This window comes from Chionomys nivalis, chromosome 26 (genome assembly GCF_950005125.1).
Source record: "Chionomys nivalis chromosome 26, mChiNiv1.1, whole genome shotgun sequence".
NCBI lineage: Eukaryota > Metazoa > Chordata > Mammalia > Rodentia > Cricetidae > Chionomys > Chionomys nivalis.
The window spans coordinates 14,797,443-14,822,351 of NC_080111.1; the positions used below are offsets into that span (position 1 = coordinate 14,797,443).

A 24,909-nucleotide genomic window follows, 5' to 3' on the forward strand; every position below is an offset into this window, starting at 1 on the left:
TTCCACATTCCAGCTCTGTTTGCAGCCTTACAGAGCTTCCAACAGCACCATGTTAGGCCAGAACGTCCAGAGTTCACCACCTCTGTGCTTCTTGTAGCCACTGTGAGGAAATCCCCGTCAGTCACTGGCTCTAACAACTATGAACTTACAGATCTGGATCGGTCGCTCCTTTCTTCCTAAGACAGCAGCGACTACTTAAGAAACCAGGATATTTTCATTCATCCCTTTAACAACTATGAAGAATGTTTAAGAAATGAAATCGATGAGAAATAGCTTAAACTTTTAAATTCGTATGCTAGATACGATTGTAAATAAACTAATGACATGGGAAAAAATGTTTGTTTGAGCTGGGGATGTAGCTCAGGTGGTAAGGGTGAAGCCCTGGGTTCAATCGCAGCCCTGCATAGCCCAGGCACAGTGGCGCATGCCTATAATCCTAGCACTAGGGAGATGCAGGCAGGAGAATCAGGAGTTGAAGGTTATCTTTGGCTGCATAACAAGTTTGAGGCTGAATGCATGTTCTTTCCAGTGTCCGAGGCCTTAAAGTAGAGGCATGGTGGCTATGGATTGGGCAGAGCTGAGCGCAAGCCAACCATGGTGGCTTTGATCCTAGCACTTGGGATTCAGGAGGCAGAGGAAAGTGAATCTCTGAGCGTTTGTAGCCAGCTCAGTCTATATAGCTTCAGGCCAGCCAAGCCTGTATAGCAAGACTCTGCCTCAAAACTAAAAATAAAAAGAAGGAGGAGGAGGAGAAGGGGAGGGGAGGGGAGGGAGGGAAGGAGGGAGGGAGGAAGAGAGAGAGAGAGAGAGAGAGAGAGAGAGAGAGAGAGAGAGAGAGAGAGAGAGAGAAAAGAAAGAAAGAAAGAAAGAAATTAAAAGAAGCCAGAGAAACCAGACTTCTGACTTTTCCGATCTAGAGACCAGTTCTCCTCGACTACGGAGGGGATCACAGAGTTGCTGGAACGCTCACCTGTTGTGTGCGTTTGTTCGATTGTTTGTGTTTTAGGTACTAAGGATTGAGTTCCGAGCGTCACACATGTTAAGCTGCACCTTCAGCCCTGAAATTTTGATTCAGCGAAAAGCCAGGCGTATTCCCAAGGGAACCGGTCTTTGTTTTGGCTCGCTGGCACCGGCACACAGAAACTCCTCATAGCAATCGTAGATTCCCCTGGCAGGGTTAAAAGAAATCGCTCGTTCTTTTCACCCCCGTGTTTTTTCTATCATCACTATGTTCCCCAAATAAAAACCATACCCCACACAGGCCAGTAGAGAAAGAGGAGACTCATTCTTTTCTAAATGTCTCGTCTTTAATTCAGCAGAACCAGGGGATTTCAAAGCATAGTCTGCATAGACGCCCCTCCCCACAGAGCCTTTCTCTGCTTCTCATTATAACATGTAACCTTTAAAGAAAACATGGGGCTTGTAATTTACTCCAACCATGTCTGTGGAGTGAGCCCCAGACCCTCCACTTTCTTCACAGCTGACGTGACCTTGTGCTCAGGCACCGCGATTAGGTCTGTTCTGCTCTCAGCTCCAGATTCCCACGGTGTCCCCTTATATCCAATCCTTCTGTCCCGTGGCACTGGCTGGAAGGTGAATATTTGGTTTGGTTTTGCTTGGCTTTGGTGTTCAGAGACAAGGTCTCACTAAGTACTTTAGCATAGTCTTGAATTCAGAATCCTCCTACCTGGCTACCACACCTGGTTCTAGAAAGTGTTGATAATCGAGAGAAATCACACTCCACAGATTTTTTTTTTTCTAGTTTTTTGAGACAGGGTTTCTCTTGTAGCTTTGGAGCCTGTCCTGGAACTAACTCTTGTAGACCAGGCTGGCCTCGAACTCACAGAGATCCGCCTGCCTCTGCCTCCTGAGTGCTGGGATTAAAGGCGCGCGCCACCACCGCCCGGCCACTCTACAGATTTTTAAATGCTACACATGGATACCATCGAATGTTACTGAGCCTTAAAAAGAAGAAGATCCTGTGTGACAACATGGGTAACTCAGAAGCCCCGTGTTAAGCACAATAAGCCTGTCACTGGAAGGTACATACTGAATACTCCTACACACACGAACGGCATAAAGTAAGGAAATTCAAACCTTGGTGCAGCGGAAAACTCCTGGGATCCCGGGAGTCCTGGAGGCTGAGGTAGGGAGGTTTGCTTGAATCAGGGACGTTGAGACCAACCTGGGCTATACAGTAAGGTCCTGGTTCTAAATAAATCAATAATAAAATAAGGCAAATTCAAATTCATAGAGTGGATCACAGAGTAGAGTGTAAGGAGAGACCCTGTATCAAAAACTAAAGCAAGGAGCAGGGCATGGTGCTGCGTGCCTTTAATCCTAACACTCAGGGGGCAGAGGCTGGTGGATCTCTCTAAATTCAAAGCCAGCCGGGTCTAGAGTGAGCTTCAGGACACCAGGACTACGAAAAGCAATCCTATCTCCCAAAACAAAACAAACAAGAGAGAGGAGAGAGAGAGAGAGAGAGAGAGAGAGAGAGAGAGAGAGAGAGAAGAAACAAGTGGTGGAGAGATGGCTCAGTGGTTAAGTGTACTTTCTGCTCTTACACAAGACACAGGTTCCATCTTCCATTTCCAGCACCCACATTAGGAAGCTCGTAGTCCCCTATAACCGTAGTTACAAAGGATCTGCTACCTGTTCTGGCCTCTGCGGGGACCTGTACACACACGATGCATGTATGTACATTTAAGCACTCGTATATACACATAAAATAAAAAAGAAATAGATTTTTAAAATAAAACAAGAAGTCACGCCATGCCTTTAATCTCAGCACTCAGGAGGCAGAGGCAGGTGGATCTCCATGAGTTTGAGACCAGCCTGCTCTACAGAGCGAGCTCCAGGAGAGTCAGGGCTATATAGAAAGACCCTGTTCAGTCCATGGTTACTTAACCTTGTTGCTTGGAGCCCTCTGTAGCACAGTACATCGTGGGAGCTGAGGAACAAAACGGAAAGAGGAAGTGACTGGGGGGGGGGGTGCCAGCTCCTAGCAGCTCGAGTTCTTCCTCTAAGGCCCCCACTTCCCAAGTGTCTTCTACTTTCAAAAGCCCCATAGGTCAGTGAACAACATTTTAATGCAAAGACCCCTGGGGGACATTCATGTGAACAGAACAGCACCCTATTTGGTTGGACAATCTAAAAAGTTTACAGGAGCCTGCTCATAAAAGAGGCCACTACCCAGAACCCCAGGAGCAAAACCCATCCCCGACCCACAGAGTCCTTGAACCTCCCATTTTTAATATTCAGAGAAAATCTGTTGCTTCAACCCACAGTTTCTAAACTGTGTTAGTGGGATGGATCAAATCCAGTGTACTTTTGTGTGTGTGTTTCATTTATATATTTATAGGGCTGGAGAGATGACTCAGCAATTAATAGCATTGGCTGTTCTTCCAGAAGACCCTGGTTCAACGCCCAACACCCACATAGCAGGTTACAGCTGTCTGTAACTCGAGTTCCAGGGTTTCTGGCACCCTCACACAGACATGCATGCAGACGAAACACCAATGCACATAAAATAAAAAATAAATAATATATATGTATATATTATTTATTTTTATTGTATATATATTTTATATGTATATATTTTATATATATATATTGAGACAAGGTCTCATTGTGTAGCCCTAGCTGTCTAGGAACTTACTTTGTAGATCAGGCTAGCTTCAAACTCACAAAGATTCAGCTTCTTCTGTGAGTGCTGGGATCAAATGCGTGACCATTTCTAGCCCTTTGGTGCGCATTTTAAAAGGCTCTTACTTAATTCAGCAGGGTGGTGGTGGCACACGCCTCAAATCCCAGCATTCAGGAGGCAGAGACAGGAGGATCTCTGTGAATGTGAGGCCAGCTTGGTCTACAGAGAGAGTTCCAGGACAGGCTCTAAAGCTACAAAGAAACCCTGTCTTGGGAGGCGGGGGCTGGGAGGAAGGCTCTTAGTTCTTACCTCAGTGACATGGGTGCTATGCTGGAAGAGTCCCTCTCTACGTTTCCTCTGCTCCAATGCTTTTTCCTGGGTCAGAAAGGAACACATCACACTTGACCTGTAGGACTATGAGGGGTAGAAAGATTTGAAGGGAAAAATAAAAGCAGAGAAAATTGGTTCCTTTGGGGAAAGCCTTCTTTGAATGAAAAATTATCAAGTCCTTGAAAGTATTTTAATTGGTTTTTAAATTTAAAAATAGTGGCAAAAAATAATAAGCAAAGAAACAAAGAAATAAATAAATAGAGGAAGCCAGAGAGATGGATGGTTCAGCAGTTCATGGTGCCCGGTGACCTGAACTCAACCCTCAGCCCCCACAGGACCCTTACACCAAAGGAGAACACGCTCCTGCAAGTTGTCCTCTGAGCTCTACCCAAGGACGTGCTTGTGTGTGTGTGTGCGCGCGCGCATGTGCGCGCATGTGCGTGCATGTACACACATATGCACAAAATAAATGATGTGCATAGATTTAATGAGGTAAATAACATAAAAGGTGCTGTTATAAAATTGTGACTGTCAAGACAAACTGTTTAAGCCAGAGCCTGTTTGTTGCTCATTTGTTTTCTGTTTCATGGGAGACAGAGGAAGGGGTCTGCTCCCCTGCCTTTTCTTTGTGCTTTCCCCTAGGATGCAATGCCCAAGAAGGCAGGGCCTTGGCTCCTCTGCCCTTCTCTGGCCTTGGCTTTAGCCTTGGGGGCCAGACTAACTGCTTCAAGGTTAACCACCACCTTGCTGTGAACAATAGTGGATTCAAGAGTGACCTTCTGTGTAGGTCTGTCCCAGAACTTCCTAGGTAGAATGAGCATCATGAGCTCAGGTCAGGCCTGGCATTGTGAATCCAGTACAGCAGATTACTAAAAAGCCAGCCTGGGCAATGCCCGTTGCTTTCTTTGTTTTCTCCTGACCTTGTGGTTGAGAAAAGGAGCGTGAATTTTTTTAGATTGAAGCCAACAGTGAGATTGCTTAAATCCCATATTGTCTCTACCAGGCAGAATTCCCAGCCTATCCAAGCCTCAGGTTGTCTGGGTTCTCTCTAGTCTTCCATTGTGGGAGGTTTCTGTCCACTCCGGTACAAGAGGGCGGTTTGGTACGTGGCAGAGCTCCAGCAGGGGCAGCTGCAAGGGCTGTGGGTGCAGGGGAAGCCCTGGGGAAGCAGAGGCACTCAAAGGCGGATACTCAAAGGCGGTACCCCTTCAAGTACCAAAGCAAGGAGGAAAACTCCACACCAAATGGATGTTGGGGTTCGTGCTGGTGTGCCCCAGGCGACAGGTTGAACCCCATCACTCCCTAGCAAATTCACTTCTCAGAGAATGCCAGTGGCTGAACTCCAGGGAAATGCTGGATTATGGACTAGTTGGGATGATTAGGAGATTCCTCCCCTAGTTTTTTTACTTTTCTTGTGTTTGAATCGGAATTAGAAAATCAAGCTAGTAGATCAGGATCACTGACTCCATAAACCCGAAACTACACTGGGAAAATCGCGTGAAGTTTGTCTGGACGAAGAAAAGGAACGCTATTTGCCTCTCCTTGGGGTACAGCACAGTGCTGTGACGGAAAACTCAGTTCTCCCAAGAAACAAGTGCGAAAAACATGTGGTTTCCCAAGTTGACTTTCTGCTTGAACCCAGTATCCCGGGTTTCCCATGGACCCAGGTGCGTGTGGGCGCACGTTGTGTGCTGTTTTTCCACACTGTAACAGCGTAACTTTTTCTTCGCTTTTTTTTTTTTTTTTTTTTTTTTTTAAACCAGACTAAGTCTCAACATTGAGGCATCGTGTAAACCTCTGTGTCTGCTCTTTTCAGTTCTAGGGAAAATCCGAACCGCGGTGGGCAGCGCCCAACTTCTCATGGCGCAGAAATTCTACCAGTTCAGAGAGCTGTGTGAAGAGAACCTGGTAAGTTCCATCCACATTGCCGTGACTCCTTGTAGCACAGCACAGAGAGACCTTGTACTCAAGACTGGTCCAGCCAAAGCAAAACGTAGTTTGAACCAAGTTAAGTCAAGGTTCCTTGGAGTCTTTTAACAGATGAATCTGGTTTCCTGCTTTTCACTAAATAAAACAAACAAGCAGAGAGAGAGAGAGAGAGAGAGAGAGAGAGAGAGAGACCCACTTAAATAATCCTAGGGGCAGAATTAAGTTAAAACTCCATTTCCTGATTTTTTTTGTATTGAAAACTTTCCATGTTTCTAGATTTTGTATGTTGGTCTGTGTAGACTCAACCACCCTGTCACATGACTCACGACTGCTGAATTAGAGAGCGGCTAGCGCTTACATCTTTTCTTTTCTCATTTGTCTGTTTGACAACACAGGGCAAAGAGATCCCTTTTGGGGGAAGACCGAGCTGCCCATGATACTGATTTAAGCACAGCTAAGGAACTACTCTAGAAGCTACTGAACTGGAGGTTGACCATGCCCAAACCCAAGAAATCTAAAATCAGAAATTCTCTAAAATCTAAAACTTTGGGGACACCAAGGCATTGATACTATATACATCTGACCTCATATAACATGTCACAGTCAATACAGGTACATTAAAATATGTGTAATAACCAAGACTGTGTGTACAAGGTGTACGTGACATATACATGCATTTCACATTAAGACTTGTATTCTGTCTCCAAAATATCTCACTGTGGACAGGAGAACATCCAAATCCCATGAACTCTAGCATCTTAACATCTGGTCCCAAGGGTGCCAGATAAGAAACTCAATCTGGCCGGGCGGTGGTGGCGCACGCCTTTAATCCCAGAACTTGGGAGGCAGAGGCAGGTGGATCTCTGTGAGTTCGAGACCAGCCTGGTCTACAAGAGCTAGTTCCAGGACAGGCTCCAAAACCACAGAGAAACCCTGTCTCGAAAAACCAAAAAAAAAAAAAAAAAAAAAAAAGAAACTCAATCTGTATTATTTCTTTCATTGGTGCTAAAACAATACAATAGTAAGACTCATGACCCAGAAAATGTCACTGTATTCCAAAATATTAACTGTTTAGTTTCCCATTGTGGATAAGGCTGACTAATTGTGAAACCATCAAGTAGTGAGACATGCTTTCTCGAGTCTGCTTATCCATTCTGCACGTTGAGGGGTTGTTTGTCTAGCCCTTTTGGTCTTTTGTTGCTTGCAGTGTAAGCCTCATACTTGGGAATTCTTGCTTCGGCTTACTTAGTGGTAGACTAAGTTGTGTTTATTTTATTTTACTTGTTCTGGCTAGGTGCTGACTGAGCCCAGGGTCTTGCGCGGTACCACTAAGCCACACTCACTCTCATCCCTGGGATAGATTATAATATTTCCAAGCACCTAAAAACTCCATAATTTATTCATTCCAAAGAATGACCGTGAGTTGTTTCAGAACCGTGTGCACATCGTCGTCTTTATTTGCCGTCATTCTAGCTCATCCTCTGATGTAAATGCTGGGTCCAACCTTTTTAAACAGCTAGATGACCCCACAACCTTGACACTTTCTGAAATTCTGATGATACCATTTTTCTTGAGGTTAATTTTAAATGTCCAAGCTGGCCTTAGTTATCATAGGAAATGGAGGTTTACAGTTGGTTTTGGGGTTTTTTTTTTGTTGGTTTTTTTGTTGTTGTTGTTTTGTTTTGTTTTGTTTTGTTTTGGTTTTTCGAGACAGGGTTTCTCTGTGGCTTTGGTGCCTGTCCTGGAACTAGCTCTTGTAGACCAGGCTGGTCTCGAACTCACAGAGAGATTCACCTGCCTCTGCCTCCCAAGTGCTGGGATTAAAGGCGTGAGCCACCACCACCCGGCTTTGTTTTTGGATTTTTAAGACAGGGTTTCTGTGTGTAACAGTCCTTGCTGTCCTGGAACTCGCTCTGTAGACCAAGCTGGCCTCAAACTCACTGAGATTCACCTGCCTCTGCCTCCTGAGTGCTGGGATTAAAGGTGTGTGCCACCACCGCCCAGCACAGTTGTTTCTACTACTAAGAAATAAGGAGAAAAGACACAGGCCAGAAGCCCTGACGCGTGGACGGGAAGGCGACTCCTGCTGTCTGACTGGGAAGCCTTCAGCTGCTTTTGCAAATGGTGTTAGACAATGGCAGTGATTATAGCTTACAGGGACAAAGAAAGTCAACCCCCGAGCCAGGTCTTTCCACTCGGGAGGCTGAAATAGAAAGGTTTCCAGGCCAGCATAAATCACACAGAATACTCTCAAGCAAACTAACAAAAGTCAGTTCTCGGCTGGCTTCAGTGGAGCTGGCTTCTCAAGCCTGATAACCAGAGTTAAATTCCTGAAACCCACACAAAGGTGGAAGGAGAGAACCAATTCAATAAATTTGTCCTCGGACCCCCACACGCATGTTGTAGCATACACACCACACGCACAAACACACTTGTGCGCGTGCATGCATGTATGTGCATATTGTCCTCTGACCTCCACACGCTTGTTGTAGCATACACACCACACGCACAAGCACACACGTGTGCAACGCACACATGTACATGCATATTGTCCTCTGACCTCCACACGCTTGTTGTAGCATACACACCACACGCACAAGCACACACGTGTGCACACGCACACATGTACATGCATATTGTCCTCTGACCTCCACACGCCTGTTGTAGCATACACACCACACGCACAAGCACACACGTGTACACACACACGCATGTATGCGCGTACTCTCGATAATAATAATTTTTGTTTGTTAGGCTTTGTTTTTGAGGTTTTTTCCAGACTGGGTCTCAGTATGTAGCTCTGGGTATCCTGGAACTCACTCTATGGAGAAGGCTGGTCTTGAATTCCTATGAAATATACCTGCCTCTGCCTCCCAAGTGCTGGGATTAAAGGGGTGTATTGCTATGCCCTGATGACAACAATAAAAATTTTGAATGATTCTTTAAAAAAAACTTTTTGTTGGTAGTGGTTTGGTTTTTTGAGACAGTGTTCATCTGTTTAGCCCTGGCTCTCCTGGAACTCACTCTGTAGACCAGGTTGGCCTTGTTTCTCAAAGATCCACCTGCCTCTGCCTCCTAAGTGCAGGGCTTAAAGGCAGTCACCACTACTGGCTGGCAAAATGTCAGTTCTTAAACACTGAAGGATATTTGCGATCCTAAAAGGGGAATCATTATCAGCATGCATATATGTATGTGTAAAGATAAATTTTTCTGACATTTGCTATATTTAAAACTAGCTAACTTCCAGTGTGTCGTATGATAAAATGATTCTTTATTATATATACCGGTAACATCTCAATTACTGAACACATAACTGTTTCAAGGAGTATGTGTGCATATCCATGGTTGAGCATTTCCTTCAAATATACAAAGTCTGAGTATCAGAGAAGCCCCATGTACAAAGTGTTAGAAAATTCCTTGTTCCTTATCAATTCTGTACCCTAGTATTCTACCCAACATGAATGCTAAAACTAATCTCATTCTAGAATTCTCGTCTGTTCTCTGGATAAACTGTGTGGCATGAAATCATACATGATTTTATTTTCAAGGTAGTATTTTTATTTGAATCTATTGTTTAAAAATGCATCCAGGAAGAGATAACGCATTCTGGGATGTTTTTCCAAATGTTTAGACTCTCCCCCACTTATCAGACTGAAACAACCATGCTGTTGTAAGGATGAGGAATTTTACAGCCTTGACATTTGAAAATCAGGGACTGGAATGGGGGCCTGTAGAAAATCACCATTGGTAGCCTCACTGTTATCTCTTATCTGAAAGCCAAAAGGAACTCAGCCTCCTTGGGTTCTTTGAAATGTTTGAAAATGTGTTTGTGGCCCCTGTTTGCTGTCACACTGCCTCTAAATCATCAATATTTTTCTCTCTTTTGCACAGAATCCCAATGCTCATCCAAGACCCACTTCCCAGGATTTGGCGGGGTTTTGGGACATGCTGCAGTTGTCCATAGAAAATATTAGTATGAAATTTGATGAACTTCATCAGTTAAAGGCCAATAATTGGAAACAGATGGATCCTCTTGACAAGAAGGTAGAACAATGTAGATTTTGTATGGTCCATTTAAAAAGCTGCACAAACCCTGGACAGTCTAAATAGGCTTCTGCACTCAGCCTTGCTGTTTACCATGTGAAATGGAGCTGGCATCGTATCCATGTCATTGGAATGGCAATGTTTACATACTAACCACTTGGGATATTATCTGTAATGTGTTTCAGGCATACTTTTGAAGAAAAACCTGTCTTTGTGAATTGGAAAGCGGGAATGTGGCTTTTCGTTCTCTTTTTCCTGTCCTCCTTTCTCTTTTTCTTTTTCTCTTTCTTTTTTCTTTCTTTGTCTTCTCTCATTAATTAAACTTTAAGTTAAACCCCCTTAGACACTGGAAGGAACCGCCTCCAGTTTTGCTCTCTAAACCAAAATCAATGACCTCTTCAGTGTGTGGTTCCCTAGAGTTCAGTTCCACGCTCAGGACGTGTTTCTGAGCAGTAACTGTCTGACAGCTGTCTCACAAGCGCAGTAACGAAGAAATCACTGGCACCCCAGTCTAAATGCTCCCTGTGGGACTGGTAGTCATAAGTGTTGGAATTTTTTCCTAACTTTGATTGATTTGCCTGGGGCAGTATTGTTCTCTGGGAATTTTCATGCAGCAGTTTAGAAATAAAGGCTTAAATTATTTTAATTAATCAATAATAATTTCATATTTCATTACTATGGTTCCACCAGGCTTCTACAAGTATCTCATGTCTGCCATTCCAGGCTGATCTGTCCTGTATGAGGTTTGTCCTTTTTTTTTTTTTTTGGAATAACTTTTGTTCTTCTATGAACCGAGGTCAAATAGTTCCAAGAGATACCCCTGAAAATGAAGGCTGGTTATTTGCTCAGAGCAGTGAGAGCCCTGCCCTTTGGGGTCTCCTGACCCATCGAGAACTAACAGCAGTCCACTGCTGCCCGTCATCTCCGGGTGTATGGGGTCAGTGGGCACCCAGGACAAACCCAGTCCCAAAGGACGGCAATGTTGTCACCGCTATCCACCGTCTCCAGTTCTATGACCATCCAACTGGGGGGATTAGAACCAAGCTTGAAGTACTATCGATGTGTGTGTGGCCTCTACTTTGAGAAGCCAAACGTTGTGCTTCATCGAGTTTTCTTTATGTGTGAAACTGTCTGCTGGCAAATTGGTCTTAAAAGAATACACACGTGTACACACGCTGGAATTTAGGAATGCTCCATCTAATTTCTCACCTACTGATTCTTTAATATTATTGTTTTGAAAAAAAATAAAGTGTGCAAAGAAAGAAAAATGACTAAAAAGCTTCCAATATTCATACTTTTAAAAATATCCACCAGTTATCCCACAATGAAGATTATAAATGCCCTGAAGAAGTGATACAAAGAAATCGTTACATGTGATTTATTGGTATGTAACCTAATAATAAATTATTAGCTTAATTATTTTTAAGTTTTTTAACAATGCATTTGGCCTATGATCAGAGCCTTTCATCATCTCATGAACCTGACAGGGAAACAAAAGATGAAGAGACAGAGGTGGTGGGAGACTACACTGTCTTCTCCCTTTTTGTCCGTCAGCAACACAGGCTCCACTTTAAACAAGCACGGGCCAAAGCCCAGTGTAATGATACTGACCTCTGCATTTCTCCCTGGCAAGCAAGGAGGACCCGCTCTACTGAGCATCAGTGTTAAGTCGGATACTCGGTACCTTCGCAATAAACTTCACGTTTGATTTCATAAGGATGCAGGGTGTTTTGTTTAAGTGGAAATGTGGGGTTGCTGTGGACTGTTGCAGAGCCCAAAAGGTCAACATCTCTCTCCTGAAAGCATCCTTTGTGGTTTAGATGCCTTTCCTCCCCCTTGTACGGTTATCATGAAGGCATGAGTGGCTGGATTTTGCAGTAGATTAGAAAAGATCTAATACCATTTCAGAGTTTGCTGATAAGAGACATGGCCTTTTCCAGTCCTGTGTTCAACTTTGATAACAAGTTGGGATTGTCTTCTGGGCTACCACAGGCATGCTGAAACCCCTAGGGACTGCTGATCTGAAAAAATCCTCCCCAGAGTAGGAAATACCAGTCGTTTACCCCCCACCCCAGTAACCCTGTACAATCTATGGCTGTGTGTTGTGCTAAAAGGGTGTAACTCCCGATGGCACCATTGAAGCCTAAAAACACTATCTTATAATAGGAAGGGATGGAGGGGGAGGCTGGGGAGGCGGAGGGAGAAGGCCAGAGAGAGAGTAGAGGGGGCTTTTTCTCAAACCCAAGCTCTCCTACCTGATGCTCCTCAGAAAGATACAGCTTAGAGTTCTAAATCATTCTGTCGCTGTTGAGATCTCCTGACCCACTGCTAGCACCAAGAAGAGTCTGGGGGTTGCAGACAGAGCCACCCTCACTGTGAGATGCACGGAGCCTCTTGCAGGGCTGCATTTTAAATGCCCACACCCTGCCGTGGAAAGGCCTAGTTCTGCGATGCAGTTTTACCCTCGACCTTAAGTGTAAGAGATTATGTGTTGTTATTGTTGTTGTTGTTTTGTTTTGTTTTCCCACATCTTTTGAATATCCAAGCCAGAGCAATGAAGAGAAATCATATATACAGTGTGCAGATCAGAACTAACCGTCCTTAGGTTTAAAAAAAAAAAAAAGAATGTGTGTGTTTTCGAACTACTGACCTATCCCAGTCTTTCCCAAGCTTGTCCTGAGAAGCTGTGTAATGTCCTGAACCTTCTGCTTTGATCAGGAGCGAAGGGCCCCTCCTCCAGTGCCAAAGAAGCCGGCGAAGGGCCCCGCGCCGCTGATCCGGGAGCGCTCGCTGGAGAGCTCGCAGCGCCAGGAGGCCCGCAAGCGCCTGATGGCTGCCAAGCGCGCCGCGTCGGTCCGCCAGAACTCGGCCACCGAGAGCGCGGAGAGCATCGAGATCTACATCCCCGAGGCGCAGACCCGGCTCTGAGCTCCGCAGAGGACCGTCCCGCCGCCCTGCCCTCGGCCGCCTCCCCGTTCCCCTCCGTCTCTGAGCTCAGTGACCGCCACCGTCCTGGCGTAGTTGTCCACCTCGCAGGAGCCGCCCCCCCGAGCCGCCCCGCTTCCTGGACCGCTTGGCCCATCTTCTCCACCGAGCTTTGCCCCCCTGTCCTGAAGCCTCATGCAGACATCCAAACCCTTTCTTTTCTGGAACAAGCAAACCCACCTGTGTAGAAAAGACACCTTGTAGGTCACTCACCTTCCTCAGTTCTTTCAAGCTAGTGTGTCCCTAGAACTCAGCAATATAAAACCATAGGGTATTTCAGAAACCCGGCATCACACAGGGTGATCCTCTGAGACTTAACCGTCTTCCACGTGAAAGAAACGAGGGCTCGCGTCCCTTTATTTGCCCCCAAACAGTTATTTTTACAAGCAGGCAGATCGCTTTATTTCTAATATCAGAAATCACACCGTCTTGTCAGAATCCATGGTGACCAAGAGAGAGGGACCAAAGCTGACCTGGGGTTGGGGGCCTGGGTGTTGAGGAAAGAAGGGCAAAGTGTGTACCTTCGCAGCTGTACAAACTGCCTCTCTGGTACTTCATTCAAACCGCTTCAGATGTTTCAATCAGCAGAAGATTGTAAATTCGATCTTTCAGGGAAATTAATCTATTCTGAAAGGCAATAAAATGAAGAAAGTTAAGGCAAAGGAAGGTTTAAGATCCTATATAAGGAATCTATTTATTTATCTTACTATTAAGAAAATTTAGACCTGAAATGTTTTATCCACTTTTCTTGTACTCTGTGTATTATAATGTCATGGCCGTGGTTTTTAAATGGGGGGGAGGAGGCGGGGGAGAAAGAGTTGGTTCAGGTATTTTACTGCCCAATCGCGTGGGCCCACTTAAGATTTCACACACACATAAGAACACTTCTGCTTCCGAAAGATGGCAAAGTCATTTCCAGAGAAGAGTTTCGGTTCCCTGCCACCCCTTCGAAGGCTACATATCTGTCTACTTTAGCCCAGCACATCACATTTCAGGGCTCTCCCCTCGCTCCCGTACAGGGTTCACGTGTTCCCAGCACAGGGTTTTCTCCTCTAGCAAATGAATAAACTTAAAAGGTTGTCTACCCCAGTTGCCATGCCGCCTCATTCCAAAGAGCTGCCATCATGACCCCGAAGTTCCAGGTAGAGAAGTCTTTCGATCCGCAGGGACCAAGAGCTGTAAGGAGAAAGGGAAGTCGGCGCTCGTAAACGCTGATAGAAATCCGTGCTTTGGTTGGATTCCAGACTTTCTCTTGGATTGCAGGTTAGTCGTGGTGGATAGCTGTGAGCACTGGCCTCCTGCTGAAGTCTTCAAACGCCCTTACTTGTAGCCGTTTAAACATTCAGAATGTGGCGATCTGAAAGGGTCAGCCACATACTATGTCAAGCTTGCAACCTAAAGAATTAGAAATTTGCCATTGAAAAAATGGAAGTCTTGAAAGAAACAAACAAACAAAACGCTTGCACCAGAGACGCTTAAAAAAAATACACTCTCATAGCCAGGTGCTAATTTAATTTTCTTTACAAACTTCAGAGAAGCGAAGGGTCTGGGCAAGCACTATTTTCAGACACACTCTAAAACCACTAGAGGATTCGCTACCTCTCAGAGCCCTTGGTGCTCTGAGCTGCCTTTACTAACAGGGCACAAATGTTCGCTCCCTGCTGTGGTTTACAAGAAAAGGGCTACTAACTTATTAACAAAAACAACAGAACAACTTTTAACTATGGCAGACAAAGTCAGTGCTTTCTCAACTGGAGCAGAAATCCGTAGGCTTCAAGTATTTGCTAGTTTCAAAAAAAAGACACTTTCTCTTTACATACTGTGGGAAGTATGCAGGAGTAAGGCCAACTGTCACCTTGGGTAGCCCGTGGTCACACTCACCCGAGAAAGACTGGAATTCACAGGAAGCAGCCATTCTAGACCCACTATCATGACTACAGCTCCCTGCCCTGAGGTAGAGTTCAGGTTCTAACGTGATCCCAGATACTCCTGCAGGGTTTTCTTTGGAAACTGATTTAGCCCAGGCTGTTTTAAAGAGGGACGAGAGAAGGCCTATTTATCTTGTCTAAGTGAATGGCATTTGTATATTCATAAGCTATTTTTGGTAAGAATTTTAAATCTTTTAGCTGAACGCCTGCAGGGCATCACAACCTTTGCCTTCCTGAAAAACGCAGTTTAATCTGTACAAACACTTTATAAAAAAAAAAAAAAGCTAATTATTGACGTTAGGACATGACCCCCACACAATACAGCTTGTTATCCACTGGACCCGGAAACTGACATCTTGTGAGCATCACCTCTGTTGCATTATTCTTTTTGATGTAATTTGTAGAGATGTTTTTTAGTTCATAATGAACAGCGTATGTACCCTGAAAAATTACTTATTTTGTTTAACTTTGGTATAAAGGTGTTGGGCATTTTCTTGGGGCGGGGGGGGATTACAAAAGAAATTTTTCTCCCTCATCAAAAACAACAAAAAAATACGTTCAAAGAAATTAAGTATTTATTATATTTTTTGCAGATGTTTCCATACAATTCACATAACCTTTTTGTAAAGAGAGATGAAGAAATGGATTAAAGATTTTTAATATTTGAAATGGTAAATAGAGCTAATTTATTTGTAATATATTTCTGTTATTTATAGATGTTCCCTTAATGTTTTACTGTGCAGTATGCTTTAATTTAAGCCTTATCTTTGTGAATTTACCATTTCTTTTTTAAGAACATGTCTAGATGCATATTTTAAATAACTGGAATGTAAATCATTAGCATATCTGAATTCCCTAATGTAATTTTTAAAAATTATTTTGGTTTGGGGAAAAAAAAAGATTCATTTGAAAGCCTTCAGATGGAGGGGTGGGGAAGATTTTTATGGCTTTCTGAATTGGAATTTCATAGGCTTATTTACCTAGATTGTGTGTGGACAAAAAAAAAAAACCAACAATCTGTAAATACATGAATGTTTCCCATAATGTAAAAAGAAGGAATTAATAAAATAATCAATGCACTGCTTTCAGGCTTGCGTGTTTTTACTGAAGCCCTGGGGATTCTTTGGAGGTGGCCAGCTCAGCGACTAAGAGGCATGTCATCTTTCTCATGTCATTGTGATGACACACCGTGCTCCCTCCCCTGCTACACAGGCTGTGGGAGCTCCCATCTCCAGGACTTCAGAACTGAAGTCTTCTATCCCGAGAATCACAGATGCCTGGCGTGTTGATTCAGGTGCCCCACCACTGCGTTATGCTGACACATACAGAATACGAGTGATGCTCTAAGCCCCTCACACGTATATATTTTAACCACTTTGGTTTCTTTGCATACATGCCCCCCTGCGTTGTGTTTCCCACACAGCTGGACTCCGTTGTCTGTGTTCCACCCTCACAGTAATAAAAGCTGTGTATGTCAGTGACCGAGTGTGTTTAGCATGTGTGAGGCCCTGAATCTCATCACTGGTACTGGGAAGAAGGGAGAGGGGAGAGAAAAAGCAGAGGAGAGAAATTCTTTCTCACAGTTTAATTACTAGACACGGCGGCACAATTACTAAAGGATGGGTTGGGCTCTCAGATGCAGGCCTGTGTTCAGTGTCTCCAATACCACCTCTGCTTCTTTCCATAGTTCACGTTGGTTAATTATTTGCCACTTGCCATTTTCATCTGGGTTTTATGCTTCCAAAGTGGACTTGCGCTCATCAGTTGTCTGAAAAAGTCTGGCAACTGTGTCCACAGTGCCTCCTTCCTAGCTTCCTCCACATTCTTGGCAAAGCCCCTTCACCTACATGCAACAGACTTGGAAATGAGTAGACAGACAGGCGTCCTTTCTGATTTTGTTCATAAGCAAGATCTGTGCCGGTCCCCAAATAACACAATATGTGTTGAACCTGAGAAGCAAAATGGTCACCTTACCGAATCCCTGAGGGCCACGAAGATCTCATGACTGAACACGCACACGCTGCCCATCTAATCTGAGCACATTTCTTGCCTTTTCACCGCTCAGTTTTATCTTATCCAGGCTCTATAGCATTTCAATCAATCCCCAAATTGAGTTTGCTTTTGAATGTAAGAATCTGAAGTTAACGAACTCCAGCTAAGGCAGGAGGATCAAGAATTCAAATCTAGTCTGGGCTACATGGAGAGACCCTACCTAGAAAAATGAAGGAAAAGAAAGAGAAGGTGGAGGAAGAGGAGGAGAATGAGATGGAGAAAGAAGAAAGAGATGAAGGAGGAGGTGATCGAGGTGGAGGAGTTATTAAGTGAAGCAGTTTCCATGTTAGGGTCTAAACCCCCTTTCCTGGAAAATATAATTTAGTTTCTTTAAAAAAGAAAGAAAAGAAAGAAAGAAGAAAGAAAGAAAGAAGAAAGAAAGAAAGAAATTGAAAAAAAAATTTGTTGAGAACATGACTTTTTTTTTTAAAGATTTATTTATTATGTGTACAGCATTTCTTCCATGTGTGCCCGCATTTCCGGGGGGGGGGCGCCAGGTCTCATTATAGATGGCTGTGAGCCACCATGTGGTTGCTGGGAATTGAACTCGGGACCTCTGGAAGAACAGTCAGTGCTCTTAACCACTGAGCCATCTCTCCAGCCCAACATTTTTTTTTAAATCTTTGAAACCCACTCTTTGAAAGCTTACACTGATTTTAGTTTAAATAAATGACATGTTATTAAAATCAGAGTGTCAGTATGTTCGCTCAGTGAGTGCCGCTGGGAACCAAAGGTGCTGGTTTTCTTTTTGTTTGTTCAATTGCTGTTTGACTTTCAACTGCGAAACCAAGTCCCAATCAATTCCTTTTGCAAACAGAAACTAATGACCCTGTCTGAAATCCCTCCTTCGCTTCTAACTAATTTTTAAGTTTGCAAAACAGGTATTAAATTCCCCTTAAGTCACTCACGTCTCCCATGAAGCAGAGAGAGAGAGGGCAGGGCTACCCCAGGCACACCCTTCTTCCCTGTGCGATTCCCAAGAATGCGAAGCCCCAGATGGCACCCTGTGCCTTGGTTAGGGGATTATTTCCATATGTCTTCTAAACAAAGAAACACAAGCCTGAACTTACACAAGGATGCAGGAAACAGTTTAATAAATGGCAAAAACCAAGGTCTGCCCCGTCGCAGGCTGAATGTTGCTCTCCGTTGCACAGAACGTTCTCCATGACACCGATGGAGACTGATCCTCTCTGGGCCTTGTTTTGGACAAGTAGATGTTAGTTCCACCTGAAAACCTCATGGGTAAGCCAGTGTAACCAGGCAGTTTCTTCTGAGATCTCAGTGAAGAGATTCTTCAACCGAAAGGTTTTCACCTTGGAAGAGGAAGCAGACAGAAGAACCCTGTGCCCTCTGATACCCAGGGGAAATGCATTCTTCCCAATGGCTCTTCAAGGAGATCACAAATGACAGCACCTGTTTTCTGTAGTCTCCAATCCTGACACCTTGAATGCTTCAGACGCCGATGCCCTACAGGGAACATCCCAGCATAGCCAGGCTTGCGAGGTTTACAGTCAGCACTGCTTACCCTCGAGTTGCCCAAACCCACATTCAGCCAACTGAGAATCAGTAATAGTCGGAGCAGCTGGCAAGATAGCTAAGCATGCAAACGTGCTTGCCATCAAGTCGGACATCCTAAATTCAGTCTTCGGTACCAGCTTGGTGGAAGGAGAGATTCAACTCCTACAAGTTGTCCTCTCTCTTTCTCTCTCTCTCTCTCTCTCTCTCTCTCTCTCTCTCTCTCTCTCTCTCTCTCTCTCTCACACACACACACACACACACACACACACACACTGATAATATAATAATTTTAAAAATATTTATTTGAAGAAGTATCAATAGTGAGCATGTATAAATGTTTCTTTTCCTAATTTTCTAAACAATTCACACAACAGCGTCTTACAAAGTCATTGTATTGTACTAAGTATCACTAGGAATCTAAAAATAAAGACCCAGCAGGACAGGCAGTATGTAGATTTTATACCAAGAAAGCATCCACAGATTTTAGTGTCCACGGTTTTGGAACCAGTCACTCACAGATATTGTAAGAAGGCTGGTTGATGGGCACCACTTTCTCTAGGCGTTCAGAGTCCAAGGCCTGACAACAGTTTCAATGATGCAAAAGACTTAAGGGGTTAGCTGATACTATATATGGCCCCAAACAGGCAAGAACACATCTCCCTAGATTAAAATAAAAACTATTCTGCCAACCGTGGCTGGAGAAATGGCATAGTGGGCAGAGTGCCTGCTGCTTCTCCAGAGGCCCCGGGTTTGATTCCCAGCATTGGTAGTGGCTCCCAATCACCTGTAGGTAGGTTCGTAGGCTTTGACACCTTCTTTTAGCCTCTAAGGGCACTGCACACATGGTGCGCATACACACATGCAGACAAACATTCATGCACGTAAAATAAAAATGGATACATCTTTTAAAATATATGTTCTACTAACTGAGAAGTGGAGAGTCAACTTTAGGGAGTGGATTTGTTATTTTCTTGACTTGTTATCTTGCTGTAGAAAACATTCACTTCCATACCTGACGCTTCTTAGAGATACCAGATTTCTCAACATATTGGAAGTTTATTGTATGTGTATCCTTCCAGCACTCGTGGGTTTTCAAGTGTGGACCATTTTCCCACCAAATGGCAGCACACTCTACGCGCTCCTGTTTTAGTAACCTATTATTCCATATGGGAGCACCGTGACCCACCCATCACAAGTGGTCAGCCAAAAGGAGGACGACCGTTGTCTTTATCATCAACCCTCTTTTAAAAAAAAAAAATATTTATTTATTATGTATACAATATTCTGTCTGTGTGTATGTCTGCAGGCCAGAAGAGGGCACCAGACTTCAGTACAGATGGTTGTGAGCCACCATGTGGTTGCCGGGAATTGAACTCAGGACCTTTGGAAGAGCAGGCAATGCTCTTAACCACTGAGCCATCTCTCCAGCCCCCTATCATCAACCCTCTTGTACTGAACATTTTGAGTCATTTTGGGTTGGTCTCAAATGGTCTGAGGATGGTCTACTTCTGATATCTTTATAAACTATCAAATCTGTTTGTTGAGTTCAACCCAAGAATGTCTGCTCTCCAGGAAGTGAGCAGTGTCTCGAGGTCAGCTCGGGGTGGGGTGAGAGGTAAGAAGTTATGGGTATCCTGTCTCAACGGGATCCTTTGCAGACCCCGTGACTTCTGGGACCTAGTCATCATGATTAGAAACCTTTTACTCCACGCTGCCACTGTCCCTCTGTCTGGCCATGTGCCACAACCCTTTGTGTCTAAAATCTTCCATGTTCCTTGTTGGTTGGAAGCCAGCTATAACCCTAGTTCCAGGAGATCTGACATTCTCTTCTAGATTCCTTGGGCACCAGATACACACACTGTGCACGTACATACATGCAGGCTAAACACTCATACATGACAAATAAAAGTTTATATTAATAGCCAGGCGGTAATGGCACATACCTTTAATCCCTGCACTTGGAAAGCAGAGGCAGGCAGATCTCTGTGAGTTCAAGGCCATCCTGGTTCACAAAGTGAGTTCCAGGACAGGCTCCAAAGATACACAAAGAAACCCTATATTGAAAAACAAAAAACAAACAAAAATTTACATTAAAAAAAACCTTGAGCTGGGCATGGTGGTGCACACTGTTAATTCCAGTATTCAGGAGGCAGAGTCAGGAAGATCTATATGGGCTTGAGGCCAGCCAAAGTGAGTTCTAGGACAGCCAGAGCTACACAGTGAGACCCTGTCCCAAAGGAAAGAGGGGGAGTGAGGGGAAGGAGGAGGAGGAAGGAAGGAAGGAAGGAAGGAAGGAAGGAAGGAAGGAAGGAAGGAAGGAAGGAAGGAAGGAAGGAAAACGAAAGAGAAAGAACAAGTAAATTTTAAAAACTTAAAAATGGTGGCTCACTTCATCCCTGCAATCCCAGCAATCCCAACACAGGAGATAAAGAATGGGTTGCAAGTGTGAGATCCGGTCAGGACTATGCAAGACTCTAGCCCCAAAAGAACAAACAAACCTGAAAATAATCACGCTATTCTGTTGTTTACAATACACTGAAAAAGATTCATGAAGCCATAAACAGCAATGGATGCAGGTAAAGGCTGTGTGGGTGAACAGGCTTGACTTAGAGGCTTGCGGTCCCCGAGTATCATCATTAGGTGTTCTAAACATCCCTTGGGCTATCCCTGGAGCCCCTTGCAGATCCTGAGTGGAAAGCCAGCTCTGAATGGCCACCTGCATGTCTAACAAACATCTTGTTGAAGTAAACGCCACTGGTGCCCAGAACACCTAAGAATCTGCTGTCCATCATGGGTTTTTAGCTTTGGCAGCTTTGATTGACACAGGACCGCTGCTATAGCTCAGCAGAAGAGCACTTGCCTGACACCCATGAGGCCCTGGGTTTGATGCCCAACAGCTCAATAACGAAGATCGGTCATGTTAAAAGCTGGGCAGGGTTTGGGGAGGAGGGCAAAGGCAGCGGTATTGCTGGGCATATCCTCATCAGCTCAGGTTCGAACTCCCATTTTAGTATTTGAACCTAAAGGAAGAAGATGGCCAAAGTGTGGCGGAGGATGGGAGCTGAGTGTTTGAGTTGCCGGTAAAAGACCTGACTAGAAAGACAAGCTCATCGCTCAGGCTGTATTTCAACTTGTGTTAGAGCAAGGTCAAGTCGGAACCAGAATATTATGTACTTGAAGAATCTACCCTCACAGCCTTATTCCAAGTTTATTTCACACAGACACACACACACACGCACACATGCAGGCACACACACATACACACACAAACACACAGCTGTTGTGGAATATTTATTTAACTAGGCAAAGATGTGTTAATATTTGTTTATGCTGCACTTGTTAACTATGTAAAGATACGTTGCGTTTGAATAAATTAAATAAAATTAGTCTGGATTCAGGCAGGGTTAGCAACTTGTTGACAGGAAGTAGCAGGGAGGAGCTTAGCGTGGGTATTTTAGTTGGGGCAGTGTGGAAGGAGAGAGGTTCCCGGGATGCCAGCTGAGAGAGAAAGTCAGCCAGTTGCTACTCCAACTCTCTGAGCTAGCAGGATTTCTAGCCTTTGAATCAGAACAATAGAGATGTAGCTACAGCTACAGAGTCACTGTCTGGGGAAGAGAACTCAAGCCAGGCTACAATCTCAGTAGCCAGGCCACCAGTTTAAAGCACAGCTACTGCGGTGAAGGCAAAGCAGCATTTTGAGGGGCTCCGATGTGTGGCAAGACCAGACAGACTGGGGTAAGGGGTCATGCCAGCCGAATCTGCTGCAGCTGTGGTCTCTCTGCCCAAGCATTTACAGCAGAGAGCGGATGCTTGTCAGGACTCCAAAAAAAAAAAAAAAGGCTTACATTTGGAAAGTGAGGGAGGGGCTTGACACAGCAGACAAACAGAAAAGTCAGCAGATTTGGTTAGATACCAGAGAAATCCTCTAGGAGAGATCTTTCCCACATTAGGAATGGAAAACATCATAATGCAGGGTGCTAGGACCCTGTATAGTGCTACTATGGATCGTTTGATGGAAAATTTAATTGATGGGATAAATGACCTAACTGAGATTGACATAATATCGACTGTAATTACTATCAGTTTGGTGATTACTATTACCAAAGTGGTCTGATAATTGGGCCAAATATAATTTGATTGATAAGATACAAGTCTTAGAAAGACCTATTAATGAAAATAAGAAAAATATTCACACACAAACAGAAACTTAGAATGGAACCTACTGCACCATTGCATGATGAAACTGAGGAGGAGTGGCCTGAGGTTATTAGAACATCAACCTTAAGATATCCAGTTACCCACTGAGCGGTGGTGGCACACACCTTTAATCCCAGCACTCGGGAGGCAGAGGTAGACAGATCTCTGTGAGCTCAAGGTCAACCTGGTCTACAGAGTGAGTCCCAGAGCACAGCTGTTACATAGAGAAACCTTGTCTCGAGAAACCAAAACGGGGTGGGGGTGGGGGGTCCAGTTACCATATAAGAATGACCACTAAAGGATAAGAAGCTCCAGGTGAGGTGGGCTGGAGAAATGGCTCAGAGGTTAAAAGCACTGGCTGCTCTTCCAGAGGGCCTGAATTCAATTCCCAGCACCCACATGATGGCTCACAATGATCCATAATAAGATCTGGCACCCTCCTCTGGACTGTAGGCATACACACAGACAGAACACGATATACATAATAAATAAGTAAATCTTTTTTTAAAGCCCCAAGGTTATGCAGAAGTTAATTGGAATCCCGTAGAAATGGTAGATTTGAAAAGATTTAAGGAAATAGTCATTTCATATGGTATGCATTCACCCTTTGTTAAAACAGATGTTAAATTCGTAGGCAACTAGAAACAGAGTTATTCCACAAGACTGGAAGGATGTAATTCAGCAGTACTGGAAGCTGGCCCTCAGCTACAATGGAGAACATGGTGGAGAGAGGAACCTAGGGCCAAGGAACAATGAGATCGGGTGAGAGGTCATGAGATCTCCCAAGGCCAAATTCTCAGTGAGGGTCAGAACGCTGATTTGCAAGACAGGCTATATTTGATGATCACATCTTGGTTCTGTGCTGTATAGCAGCTTGGAATGCTTGGGATGGGGCTTAAGAATTAGGAAAGAAGGGCTGGAGAGATGGCTGAGTGGTTAAGAGCACTGTTTGTTCTTCCAGAGGTCCTGAGTTCAATTCCCAGCAACTACATGGTGGCTCCAAACCATCTGTAATGAAATCTGGCGCCCTCCTCTGGCGTGTGGGTATACATGGAGGCAGAAAGTTGTATACATAATAAATAAATATATCTTTAAAAAAAAAGAATCAGGAAAGAAGTCTTCACTGTTTTTTTTTTACAAAGATTGATATCAACTGTAAATAGAATGATATTAGATATAGGTGTTAGACAAATATTAATTAAATCTTTGGCTTTTGAAAATGCTAATTCAGAATACAAAAGGGTCATTAGGCCTCTAAAGGCAAGATCAACACCCATAGAAGAATAGATCTGAAATAGAGTTGATATTGGACCCCATACTTCTAAGGATACTTGGATAGGAGCACTGCTTTCTAAAATTACCAATAAATAAATAAGTAATTGATGGAGGAAGGTCATTGGTTAATTAATAAAGAAACTGCTTGGCCTCATAGGTTAGAACAAAGGTGGGTGGAGTAAACAGAACATAACACTGGGAGGAAGAGGAAGTGAGCTCAGATGCAATGCTACTCTTCTCCAAGGCAGACGCGATGAAGCTCTGACCCAGGATGGATGTAGGCTAGAATCTTCCCGGTAAGCGCATCTTGGGGTGCTACACACATTAAGAAAAATGGGGAATCAAGATGTGAGAATTAGCCATTAAGAGGCTAGAACTAATGGGCCAAGCAGTGTTTAAAAGAATACAGTTTCCATGTAATTATTTTGGGGCATAAGCTAGCCAGGCGGCTGGGAGCCGGATGACAGGAACACAGCCCGCAGCTCCCTCAACAAGTAATAAAAATATTGGATGTTTTAATTATGGCAAACAAGGTCATCTGAAAAGGGATTGTAGGCAAGGTGCTCTTAAAAACAATGTTTATTCTAGAAATGTTTCAACCAAAAGGCCCCAGCCTTCTCGAATACGTAGAAGGTGTGACAAAAGGCTGGTATTAGACTAATGAACACAGATCAACAAGGGACAGGCAAGATAACCCTTTGTCATCAGAGAAATGGCCTGAAGGGCCCTCCTGTGGGTCCCTATAAGGGGAAGGCTATTAGTTTGTTTTCGGCTGCTCAGCCCTGAAAAATATCACACAGAAACCATTTTATTTGCAATACTGTTTGGCCAATAGCTTAAGCATATTTTTAGCTTGCTCTTATATCCTAAACTAACCCATCTCCATTAATCTATACATCACCACGAGGTTGTGGCCTACCGGCAAACTTTCAGTGCCTCTGTCTCTGGTGGCGGCTACATGGCTTCTCCCTGGCTCTACCTACTCTCTCTAATTATCTCTTG

General features: G+C 44.1%; 1 protein-coding gene across 12 annotated transcripts in view; it reads left to right on the forward strand.

Annotated features, from left to right (window-relative positions):
• Positions 1–15,966, forward strand: part of Dlgap1 (DLG associated protein 1) — a 763,362-nt gene extending 747,396 nt beyond the window's left edge. For 6 of the 12 annotated variants that reach the window (XM_057758284.1, XM_057758287.1, XM_057758291.1 and 3 more), the window contains 3 exons: positions 5,796–5,887; positions 9,800–9,952; positions 12,671–15,965. In XM_057758284.1, coding sequence (XP_057614267.1) covers positions 5,796–5,887; positions 9,800–9,952; positions 12,671–12,880 — 455 coding nt within the window. In that variant the 3' untranslated portion in view covers positions 12,881–15,965. Of the gene's footprint in view, positions 1–5,795; positions 5,888–9,799; positions 9,953–12,670 lie in introns of all 12 variants that reach the window. The other 6 variants (XM_057758282.1, XM_057758281.1, XM_057758279.1 and 3 more) reach the window with 2 other exon arrangements.
• Positions 15,967–24,909: the final 8,943 nt, after the last annotated feature.